At 38.9% G+C, this 11,073-nt stretch overlaps 1 protein-coding gene across 1 annotated transcript; it reads left to right on the plus strand.

Annotated features, from left to right (window-relative positions):
• Window positions 1–4,424: 4,424 nt before the first annotated feature.
• LOC147003728 (vomeronasal type-1 receptor 4-like) lies at window positions 4,425–5,387 on the plus strand. Its single transcript, XM_085841082.1, has one exon. It carries the CDS (start codon window positions 4,425–4,427, stop codon window positions 5,385–5,387), a length of 963 nt encoding a protein of 320 aa, XP_085697208.1.
• Window positions 5,388–11,073: the final 5,686 nt, after the last annotated feature.

The raw sequence follows: 11,073 nt of genomic DNA on the forward strand, positions 1-11,073 counted from the left end.
TCCGCATTTCAAAGACAAAAAGTATAACCTCAAGTGCCAGATGCAAACAAAAGATTTATTTTTATTTTATGTGTATGTGTGATATAATGTGTGTTAGTGTACCACATGTGTGCAGTGCCCATGAAAGCCATAAGAGGGCATTAGGCCCTCTGAAATTGTAGTTATAAATACTTGTTAGCAGTCAAGAGGGTGCTGGAAATAGAATTTGGTTTTTTTGTACATGATAGAAACTGATCTTAGCAACTGAACTATTTCACAATTTATTCCTATCAAGGCTGGATGAGGTAGTCTAGTAGGAGTATATGGATCCCCAGGGTAGGCAAAAAGTCAGAGACAGCCCCACTTCCTACGCTAGGAGTTCTATCAAAATTCTAACCTAAAGATCAATAACATTTTGCAAAAGTCCTAGATCAGACCCATGCTGGCACTGTGATTGAATTCCCTCTGTGAGCCCCTATAACCGTTGCTTAGTTGATTTTAAGGGTCATGTCAGTTGGTGTCCTTGACCACTCTGGTTCCTATAGTTCTTCCTCCCCCTCTTCCTCAGGATTCCCCAAAGCCTATCTAATTCTTGGCTATGTGCCTTTGCCTCTGCTACCAGCAGATGCTGGAGAAAGACTGTGTGAGCACAGAATATCATTAGGAAAGCTTTCATCAGGCGTGGGTTGTTTTTGTTTAGTTTTATGTTTGTTTTGTTTTGTCAGAAGTGAATAGGTGTTTGGGCTATCCAGTTTAAAATTTCTGGGCATCTAGGCACTGTTATACATGTGCTCCTGTGTGTTGTGTGGGCCTCAAGATAGATCAGTCATTAGTTGCTCACATCCACAAGCTCTGAGCCATCATTGCTGCACCACAACTTGAAGACAAGGCAGGTTGTATTTGCAAGGTTTTGTGACTGGGATCGTGGACCAGTTCTAGCCCTAGAAACTTTTTCTGGTTACAGAAGATTGTCATAGCACACTCTGAGCCATCCATTGCTTGAAGTCCTAACTAGGGTCATACTCCTAAATTCCAGGAATTTCCCATTGTACTAGAATTCTACATCACTCCCCAAATGCCCCAAATTCCATTTGTCTCTCTCCCTTATTCTCTCTCTCTCTCTCTCTCTCTCTCTCTCTCTCTCTCTCTCTCTCTCTCTCTCTCTCTCTCTCTCTCTCTCTCCCTCTCTCTCCCTCTCCTATCTCTCCAGTCATCTTTCTTCCATGTGATTCCCCATTTTTCCCTGCAGACCTGCCTATAGTTCTACTGCAAAATCTGTTCTTTTTCCCTTTTAAAGGAGCATCCATGCACTCCCTTAAGCCCCCTTTTTACTTAGTTTTTTCCTCTGTGTGAATTGTAGTGTGATTAGTTTTTTTATTTTTTAAGATTTATTTTTATTAGATGTTTTCTTCATTTACATTTCAAATGCTATCCCCTTTCCTAGTTTTATCTCTGAAAATCCCCCATACCCTCCCCCTTTCCCTGCTCCCCAATGCACCCACTCTCAATTCCTGGCCCTGGAACTTCCCCTATACTGGGGGATAGAATCTTCACAAGACCAAGGGCCTCTTCTCCCACTGATGGCCAACTAGACCATCTACTGCTACATATGCAGCTAGAGACATGAGCTCTGGGGATGCTGGTTAGTTTATATTGTTGTTCCTCCTATAGGGCTGCAAACCCCTTCAGCTCTTTGGGTACTTTCTCTAGCTCTTTCATTTGGGGACCCTGTTTTCCATCTAATAGATGACTGTGACTCTATTTGTCAGGCACTGGCATAGCCTCACAGGAGACAGCTATAGCAGGGACCAGTCAGCAAAATATTGTTGGTATATGCAATAGTGTCTGGGTTTGGTGGTTGTTTAAGCAATGTGTCTCCAGTGGGGCAGTCTCTAGGTCGTCCTTCCTTCAGTCTCAGCACCGAACTAGAAAGATTGCATACTAGCAACTTAATAGTACTAATGAAACTTTTAGATAAAAGATAGAAACCCACCCAAGAGGAGTAGATGGCAGGAAATAACAAAGCTCATGGCTGAACTCAGTGAGTTTGAAACAGAGAAAGTAACTGAGAGAATCAACAAATCCAAGAGCTGTTTTTTTTTTTTTTTTTTTTTTTTCTTTTAGGAAAGCAACACAATAGATAATACTGCCTGGTGATGGTCTATCTGGACGAACTTGATGTCAGCCAGATTTTGCAAGGTGAAAGCATACTATGTAATGAACAAACACACACACCCCTGGAAATACACCGAACATATCTCTTGATCTTTCCTGAAGAGTACTTCTCTACACCTAATGCCAACACCACTTTACCACTTAAATCCTCCCTAAGGAAACAAGGAAAACTTCTAGCTTAGGCTCTACTACTCATTATGATATAACAAACTCTTGGGCATCATCATCAATTACCAGAAAGTGAAAATGGTGATTTGCCTTTGGTATAAATGTGTTTTCTTTCATTAAAAGTTTTCCAATATACCCATAGAGTCATATTCTATAACACCACAGATGACAAAGAAATGAACTCTCTGAGGGATTTCACAACCTACCACTGTCTCTTTATGAGCTCTGATATCTGGCTTCATCCACAGCACTTTATGGGAGAGGTAGGCACTTCTCTGAACCTGTCTTAGGAAATGGATGCACAAAGATGTTCTTCAAAGGGAGAGGAACTTAGAGCTACATTTCTTCAGTAACTGTTCAGTAGCTGGCCTTCATCTCTGTGAGCAACCCCATCTTTGCTGGTACTAAGCAGGTGAGAAATCTGCGAGTTTATATTTCTGCTTAAAGTTCTCTTCTCCCTCCTACAATCCATGGTGTCTCCCAAAGTAAACATTAGCTATTAGAATGGTTTTATCTTTCTATCCTTAACTTACATAATTATGTCAATGATTTCATTAGTCTAAAGACATGTCTATTTCATGGCTCAGCACTTATTTGAAAATGCACTTTATTGTGACATGTATACATTAGATAACTGGTTTTTAGTTGTTAGATGGAGGCTTATTCTTCCTATAGGGGAAAAATACAGTAAATTGCAGATGAAACATGAGCTTTATAAAACACATATTCAAAAATCTGTATGTGCAAAGCATTTAATGGTGATGGTAGTAATTTTTTTTATGGTGACTCACAAAAGAAGGAGATGACACAAGTATGTGTCCAGCACCCAATTCCTCAGAAAAACAAATAAAATTCAGACTGTTATGAATCAACAGTATGCTAGGATCCCTCAGAATTTTTCCACATAAATGATAAAAGCCTAAATCAAGGTTTGTTTGTGTAAACACAAAACTATCCCATTTAAAAAATAATATTTTGTTTTTTTATCATTATGATGAGTAGTGTGAAAATATATCAACATTATATGGATTAATTTGGATGGGCATATTTCATTCACACTTTTTTAAAATAAAGATTTTATTTGCTTGTTTTTTTGTTCATTTATTTATTTAATGTATGTGAGTACACTGTAGCTGTCTTCAGACACAGTAGAGGAGAGCATCTGATCCCTTTACAGATGGTTGAGAGCCACCATGTGGTTGCCTTGAATTGAACTCAGAACATTTGGAAAAGCAGTCAGTGCCCTTAACCACTCAGTGACCTTCTCCATTCCTAATTCACATTCTTCTATAAACCATGGATTTTAATTTTGTGTTACATTTTTAAAGATTTCTCTATATATTTTTATTTTATGTGCACTGGTGTTCTGCCTGCATGTATGACTGGGAAGGTCTAAATCCACTGGAATTGGAGTTACACAGAGTTATAAGTAGCCATGACAGTGGTAGAAATTGAACATAGGTCATCTGGAAGTGCGCTTAACTGCTCAGAAATATCTCCAACACTTGATCATATTTGTAAAATATATACTTATTTTATGTTATGCCTATTATGGTTTTGCTTGTGTGCATGACAAGAAATACATAAATAAAGTGCCACGAAGCTGAGTAGAGTTCGTTAGATCTGGAATCATCTCCCCAACAACAAATTTGTATTTCTTAAAATGTTATAACATGAGGGATGATGTCAGTTCTCGCGAAGGAAAAATGAACTCCAATCTACAAATATTGATGTATACATATGCAGAGGCCATGCTGTGTTAAAAAGTGTGTCGTCCTGTTGAACAACAGATATAGAGTTGCATTTTACACACACACACACACACACACACACACACACACACACACACACACACACACACAAATCATGAGTGAAAGGAAAGGAAAATAAGTCTGAAGTTGATATTCTGGATCAATGTCCATTCATTGTTTTTAGAAAAATCTCCTGTAGTGTGCTAAAGCAGTGCCACCTTTTCCAAAAAAAAAAAAAAAAAAAAAAAAAAAAAGCTCCAAATCAGTTGAAAATCTCAGATATTTGAGAAGATACTTGAAGACAGCACTGTCCAACCTGATCCTTACACACTGTGCTACGAAGCCAACCCCATGTTGTCTCAGAATAAAACCCTGAAAACCATGGAAGTGTTGGCTCTTCAGATCCTTTTGCTTTGCCATGTTGTGGTTGGGACTGTGGGCAACATCTTTCTGTTTGTCCATAATTTCTCTCTAGTCTTGACTGACTCCCGACTGAGGCCCATACAGGTCATTCTAATCAACTTGGCTGTGGCCAATGCATTCATGTTACTTCTCTTGGCATATTCATATGACCTGATTGATTATGTTTCAAGGAAGCCACCAACTGACCTCAGATGTAAACTTGCATACTTCCTTAACATGGTGACTCGAGGCACAATCATGTGTTCCACCTGTGTCCTCAGCACCTACCAGTTTGTCACTCTTGTTCCTGGGAACTGGGCTAGGGTCATATTCAGAGAAATATCCCCCAAGGTTGTGAGCCATTCTTGTTACATCTGCTGGTTGTTCAGTGTCTTAAGCAATGCTTACCTCCCAGTGAATGTCATTGGTCCACAGAAATCACACAATGACTCTGATTCTAAAGGCAACTGGATATGTTCCATCTCTGGGGCCAGTGTAGACATGAATTTCTTACGGTTTTCCCATGACATCATATTCATTGGCATCATGGCCTGGACCAGTGTCTCCATGGTGATTCACCTAAACAGACACCACCACAGAATGCATTACCTGCATAATCCTAATCAGATCAACAGAGGCCATGCTGAGACCAAAGCAGCCCACACCATCATGATGCTGGTGGTCACATTTGTGAGCTCATATTGTCTAGATTGTATTTGTAGTTTATTTCACATTTCCTTTGTGGAATCTCGTCTTTGGTTGACAGATGTCATAGAACTTTTGCATCTAAGCTTCCCCACTGTTTCTCCCTTCCTGTTGATTTTTAGGGATCCTATGGGTCCTTGTTCTCTGCTTTTCATTGTGGGTCTGGAAATCCACGTGACTGGGGGAGCCATTACAGTGGAACAGTAAGGTCAAAACATGTCCATAACTTGAAAAATCTCATCCTGACACCAGCAGGAGTAGGACTGATCCTGCCTTGCTCTAAGACTGCATCTACCCACACACAGAGCCAGTCCATCCCCCAGCTCTGACACTCTGAAGTAGTAATGTAGCCTAGTGGCCAGGGTGCAGGGTAACTTCCTATCTCCTTGGTCTGAAATTGTGTTTCTTTGTTGAGTCTTAGTGTGGTTTAGATATCAGGGTGAATATGACCTTGTTCAATGAGTTAGCAATGCTCTTCTTGTTTCTCTTTTGTGGGATAGTGTGAGGAGTATTGTTATTAGCTCTTCTTTAAAGGCCAATTTGGTTCTGCCTAAAGCAACATGGCTCTGGGCTTTTATATTACTGTAAATTTTTGATGATTGCTTCTAATTCTTTTTTTACAGATATTTTCTTCATTTACATTACAAATGCTATCCCAAAAGTCCTCTATACCCTCCCCCCAGCCCTACTCTCCAAACCACCCTCTCCTGCTTCCTGGCCCTGGCTCCCCTGTACTGGGACATATAATCTTTGCAAGACCAAGGACCTCTCCTCCCATTGATGGCCGACTAGGCAAACTTCTGCTACATATGCAGCTAGTGGTACTGGTGAGTTCATATTGTTGTTCCTCCTTTAGGGTTGCAAACCCCTTCGGTTCCTTGGCTACTTTCTCTAGCTCCTCCATTGGAAGACTTGTGTTCCAACCAGTGGATGACTATGAGCATCCACTTCTGTATTTGGCATGCACTGGCATAGCCTCTCAAAAGACAGCTATATCAGGATCCTGTCAGCAAAATCTTGTTGGAATATGCAATAGTGTCTGGGTTGTTTATGGAATGGATACATGAGTGGGACTGTCTCTGGATGGTCCTTCCTTCTATCTGCACTCCAATCTTTGTCTCTATAACTCCCTTCATGTGAGTTTTGTTCGCTAATCTAAGGAGAAACAAAGTATCCCCACTTTGGTCTTTCTTCTTCTTGAATTTCATGTGTTTTGCAAATTGTATCTTCAGTATTCTATGTTTCTGGACTAAGTTTCTTATCAGTGAGTGCATATCATGTGAGTTCTTTTGTGATTGGTTTACTTAGGATGATACCCTCCAGATACATCCATTTGTCTAAGAATTTCATAAATTTATTGTTTTAAATAGCTGAGTAGCACTTCATTGTGTAAATGTACCACAATTTATTTCTGAATCCATTCCTTTGTTGAGCGACAAGTGAGTTCTTTCCAGCTTCTGGCTATTATAAATAAGGCTTCTATGAACAGCTGTCCACCGAGGAATGGAGCATGTGTGTTTATTACCAGTTGGAACATCTGGGTATATGCCCAGGAGAGTAATTGCTGGATCTTCTAGTAGTACTATGTCCAATTTTCTGAGGAACCACAATACTGATTTCCAGAGTGGTTGTACAGGCTTCCAATCCCACCAGCAATGGAAGAGTGTTCCTTTTTATCCACATCCTCACCAGCATCTGCTGTCACCTGAATTTTGGTCTTAGCCATTCTGACTGGGGTGAGGTGGAATCACAGGGTTGTTTTGATTTGCATTTCCCCAATAATTAAGTATATTGAACATTCTTTCAGGTACTTCTAAGCCATTTGATATTCCTCATGTGATAATTCTTTAGTTCTGTACTCGATTTTTTTATGGGGTTATTTGATTTTTTGGAACCCAGCTTCTTCAGTTCTCTGAATATATTGGATATTAGTCCCCTATCGGACTTAGGATTGTTAAAGATCTTTTCCCAATCTGTTTGTGTCCTTTTTGTCTTATTGACAATGTCTTTTGCTTTACAGAAGCTTTGCAATTTTATCATGTCTCACTTCTCGATTCTCAGTCTTACAGCACAAGCTATTGTTCTGTTCAGGAATTCTTCCCCTGTACCCATATCTTTGAGGCTTTTCCCTACTTTCTCCTGTATGAGTTTTAGTGTCTCTGGTTTTATGTGGAGTTCCTTGATCCACTTAGACTTGAGCTTTGTCAAAGGAGATAAGAATTGATCAATGAGCATTTTTCTACTTGGTAACTGCCAGTTGTGCCACACCATTTGTTGAAAATGTCCTTTTTCCACAGGATGGTTTTAGTTCCTTTGTCCAAGATCAAGTGACCATAGGTGTGTGGGTTCATTTCTGGGTCTTCAATTCTATTTCATTGATCTACCTGTCTGTTGCTCGCTGTACCAGTACCATGCAGTTTTTCGATTATTTATTTATTTATTTTTTATATCACAATTGCTGTGTAGTATAGCTTGAGGTCAGGCATGGTGATTCTACCAGATATTCATTGATTGTTGAGAGTAGTTTTTGCTATCCTAGGTTTTTAGTTATTCCAGATGAATTTGCAAATTGCCTTTTCGAACTTTGTGAAGAATTGAATTTTAATGGGGGAATTTTAATGGGGATTGCATTGAATCTGTAGATTGCTTTTGGCAGGATAGCCATTTTTTACTACCTTAATGCTGCCAATCCATGAGCAATAGAGGAGAGTTCCTCTTTTACCATATCCCCACCTGCATCTGCTGTCACCTGAATTTTTGATCTGAGACATTCTGACTGGTGTGAGGTGGAATCTCAAGGTTGTTTTGATTTGCATTTCCCTGGTGATTAAGGATGTTGGACATTTTTTCAGGTGCTTCTCAGCCATTCCTTATTCCTCAGGAGAGAATACTTTGTTTAGCTCTGTACCCCATTTTTAAAATGGGGTTATTTGAATTTCTGGATTTCAGCTTCTTGAGTCCTTGTATATACTGGAAATTAGTCCCTATCAGATTTAGGATTGGTAAAAATCCTTTCCCACGCACGCCTTTAATCCCAGCACTCAGGAGGCAGAGGCAGGCGGATTTCTGAGTTCAAGGCCAGCCTGGTCTACAAAGTGAGTGCCAGGACAGCCAGGGCTACACAGAGAAACCCTGTCTCGAAAAAACAAACAAACAAAACAAACAAACAAACAAAACAAACAAACAAACAAAACCAAATCCTTTCCCAGTTTGTTGGTGGCATTTTTGTATTATTGACAGTATCTTTCCCCTTACAAACCTTTGCAATATTATGAGGTCCCATTTGGCGATTCTCAATCTTACAACACAAGCCATTGTTGTTTTGTTCAGCAATTTTCCCCCTGTGCCTATATCTCAAAGGCTTTCCCCCACTTTCTCCTCTATAAGTTTTAGTGTCTCTGGTTTTATGTGGAGTTCCTTGATCCATTAGACTTGAGGGTAGTACAAGGAGATAAGAATGGATCAACTCACATTCTTCTACATGATAACCACCAGTTAAGCCAGCACCATTTGTTGCATATGCAGTCTTTTTTTCCTACGGGATTGTTTTAGCTCCTTTGTCAAAAATTAAGTGACCATGGGTGTGTGAGTTCACACCTATGAACGGTCTTCAATACTGTTCCATTGATCTACCTGTCTGTCATTGTACCAGTACCATGAAATTTTTTATCACAATTGCTCTGTAGTACAGCTTGAGGTCAGGCATGGTGATTCCCCCAGAGGATCTTTTATTGTTGAGAATAATTTTTGCTACCCTAGGTTTTCTGTTATTCCAGATGAATTTGCAAATTGCTCTTTCTAACTCTGTGAAGAATTGAGTTGGAATTTTGATGGGGATTGCACTAAATGTGTAGATTGCTTTTGGCAGGATAGACATTTTGAGTATATTAATCCTGTCAATCCATGAGCATGGATGATCTTTCCATCTTCTGAAATCTTCTTCGATTTCTTTCTTCAGAAACTTGAAGTTCTTATCATACAGATATTTCACTTTATTAGTTAGAGTCACACCAAGGTATTTTATATTATTTGTGATTATTGTGATGGGTGTTGTTTCCCTAATTTCTTTCTCATCCTCTTTATCCTTTGTGTAGAGAAAGTCCACTGATTTGTTTGAGTTAATTTTATATCCAGCTACTTCACTGAAGCTGTTTATCAGGCTTAGGAGTTCTCTGGTGGAATTTTTAGGGTCACTTACATATACTATCAGGTTATATATAAATATTGATATTTTGACTTCCTCTTTTATAGTTTGTATCCCCTTGATATCCTTTTGTTGTTGAATTGCTCTGGCTGGGATTTCAATAGGATGTAATAGGTATGGAGAAAGTGGGCAGAGTTGTCCAGTCCCTATTTTTAGTGTGATTACTTCAGGTTTCTCTCTATTTAGTCTGATGTTGGCTACTGGTTTGCTGTAGATTGCTTTGATTATTTTTACATATAGTCCTTGAATTCTTCATCTTTCCAAGACTTTTATCATGAAGTGGTATTGGATTTTGTCAAATGCTTTCTCAGCACTAATGAGATGATCCTTTGATTTTTATCTTTGAGTTTGATTACATAGTGGATTACATTGATGGATTTCCATATATTAAACCATCCCTGCATTTCTGGGATTAAGCCTACTTGATCATTATGGATGATCGTTTGGATGTGTTCTTATATTTGGTTCGTGGGGGTTTTATTGAGTATTTTTGCATCGATGTTCATAAGGGAAATTGGTCTGAAATTGTCTTTCTTTGTTGGGTCTTAATGTGGTTTATGTATCAGAGTAATTGTGGCTCATACAATGAATTGGGTAGAGTACTTTCTGTTTCTGTTTTTTTGAATAGTTTGAGGAGAATTGGAATTAGGTCTTTTTTGAAGGTCTGATAAAACTCTGCCCTAAAACCATCTGGTCCGGGAATCTTATGGTTGGGGAAACTATTAATGACTGCTTCTATTTCTTTAGGGGATATGGGAGTGTTTAGATCATTAATCTGTTCCTCATGTAACTTTAGTACCTGGTATCTGTCTAGGAATTTTGTCCATTTCATCCAGGTTTTCCAGTTTTGTTGAGTATAGCCTTTTGTAGTAGGATCTGTTAATGTTTTAGATTTCCTCAGGTTCTGTTGTTATGTTTCCCTTTTCATATCTGATTTTGTTAATTAGGATACTGTCCTTGTGCCCTCTAGTGAGTCTGGCTAAGGGTTTATCTATCTTGTCGATTTTTCTCAAAGAACCAGCTCCTGGTTTGGTTGATTCTTTGAATAGTCCTCATTTCCATTTGGTTGATTTCAGCCCTAAGTTTTATGATTTCCTGCAGTCTACTCCTCTTGGGTGAATTTGCTTCCTTTTTTTCTAGATCTTTTAGGTGTGATGTCTGGCTGCTAGTGTATTTTCTCTCTAGTTTCTTTTTGGAGGCACTCATAGCTATGAGTTTTCCTCTTAGGTCTGTTTTCATTGTGTCCTGTAAGTTTGGGTATGTTGTGGTTTTATTTTCATTAAACTCTAAAAAGTTTTTAATTTCTTTCTTTATTTCTTCCTTGACAAAATTATCATTGATTAGAGTGTTGTTCAGCTTCCACGTGTATGTGGGCTTTTCATTATTTATGCTGTTATTGAAGATCACCCTTAGTCTGTGGTGATCTGATAAAATGCATGGGATTATTTCAAATTTTGTATCTGTTAAGGCCTGTTTTGTGACTGATTAGAGAGTCAATTTTGGAGAAGGTACCATGAGGTCCTGAGAAGAAGATATATACTTTTGTTTTATGATAAAATGTTCTATAGATATCCAATAAATCCATCTGTTTCATAACTTCTGTTAGTTTCACTGTGTCTCTGCTTAGTTTCTGTTTCCGGGAACTGTCCATTGGTGAGAGAGGGGGGTTGAAATCTCCCACTCTCATTG

This window comes from Mus caroli, unplaced genomic scaffold, assembly GCF_978045245.1.
Source record: "Mus caroli unplaced genomic scaffold, Mus_caroli_1 scaffold_8, whole genome shotgun sequence".
Taxonomy (NCBI): Eukaryota; Metazoa; Chordata; class Mammalia; order Rodentia; family Muridae; genus Mus; species Mus caroli.

Coding starts and splice junctions, on each gene's coding strand:
- LOC147003728 (XM_085841082.1), top strand. CDS start 4,425: ATGTTGTCTCAGAATAAAACCCTGAAAACCATGGAAGTGTTGGCTCTT.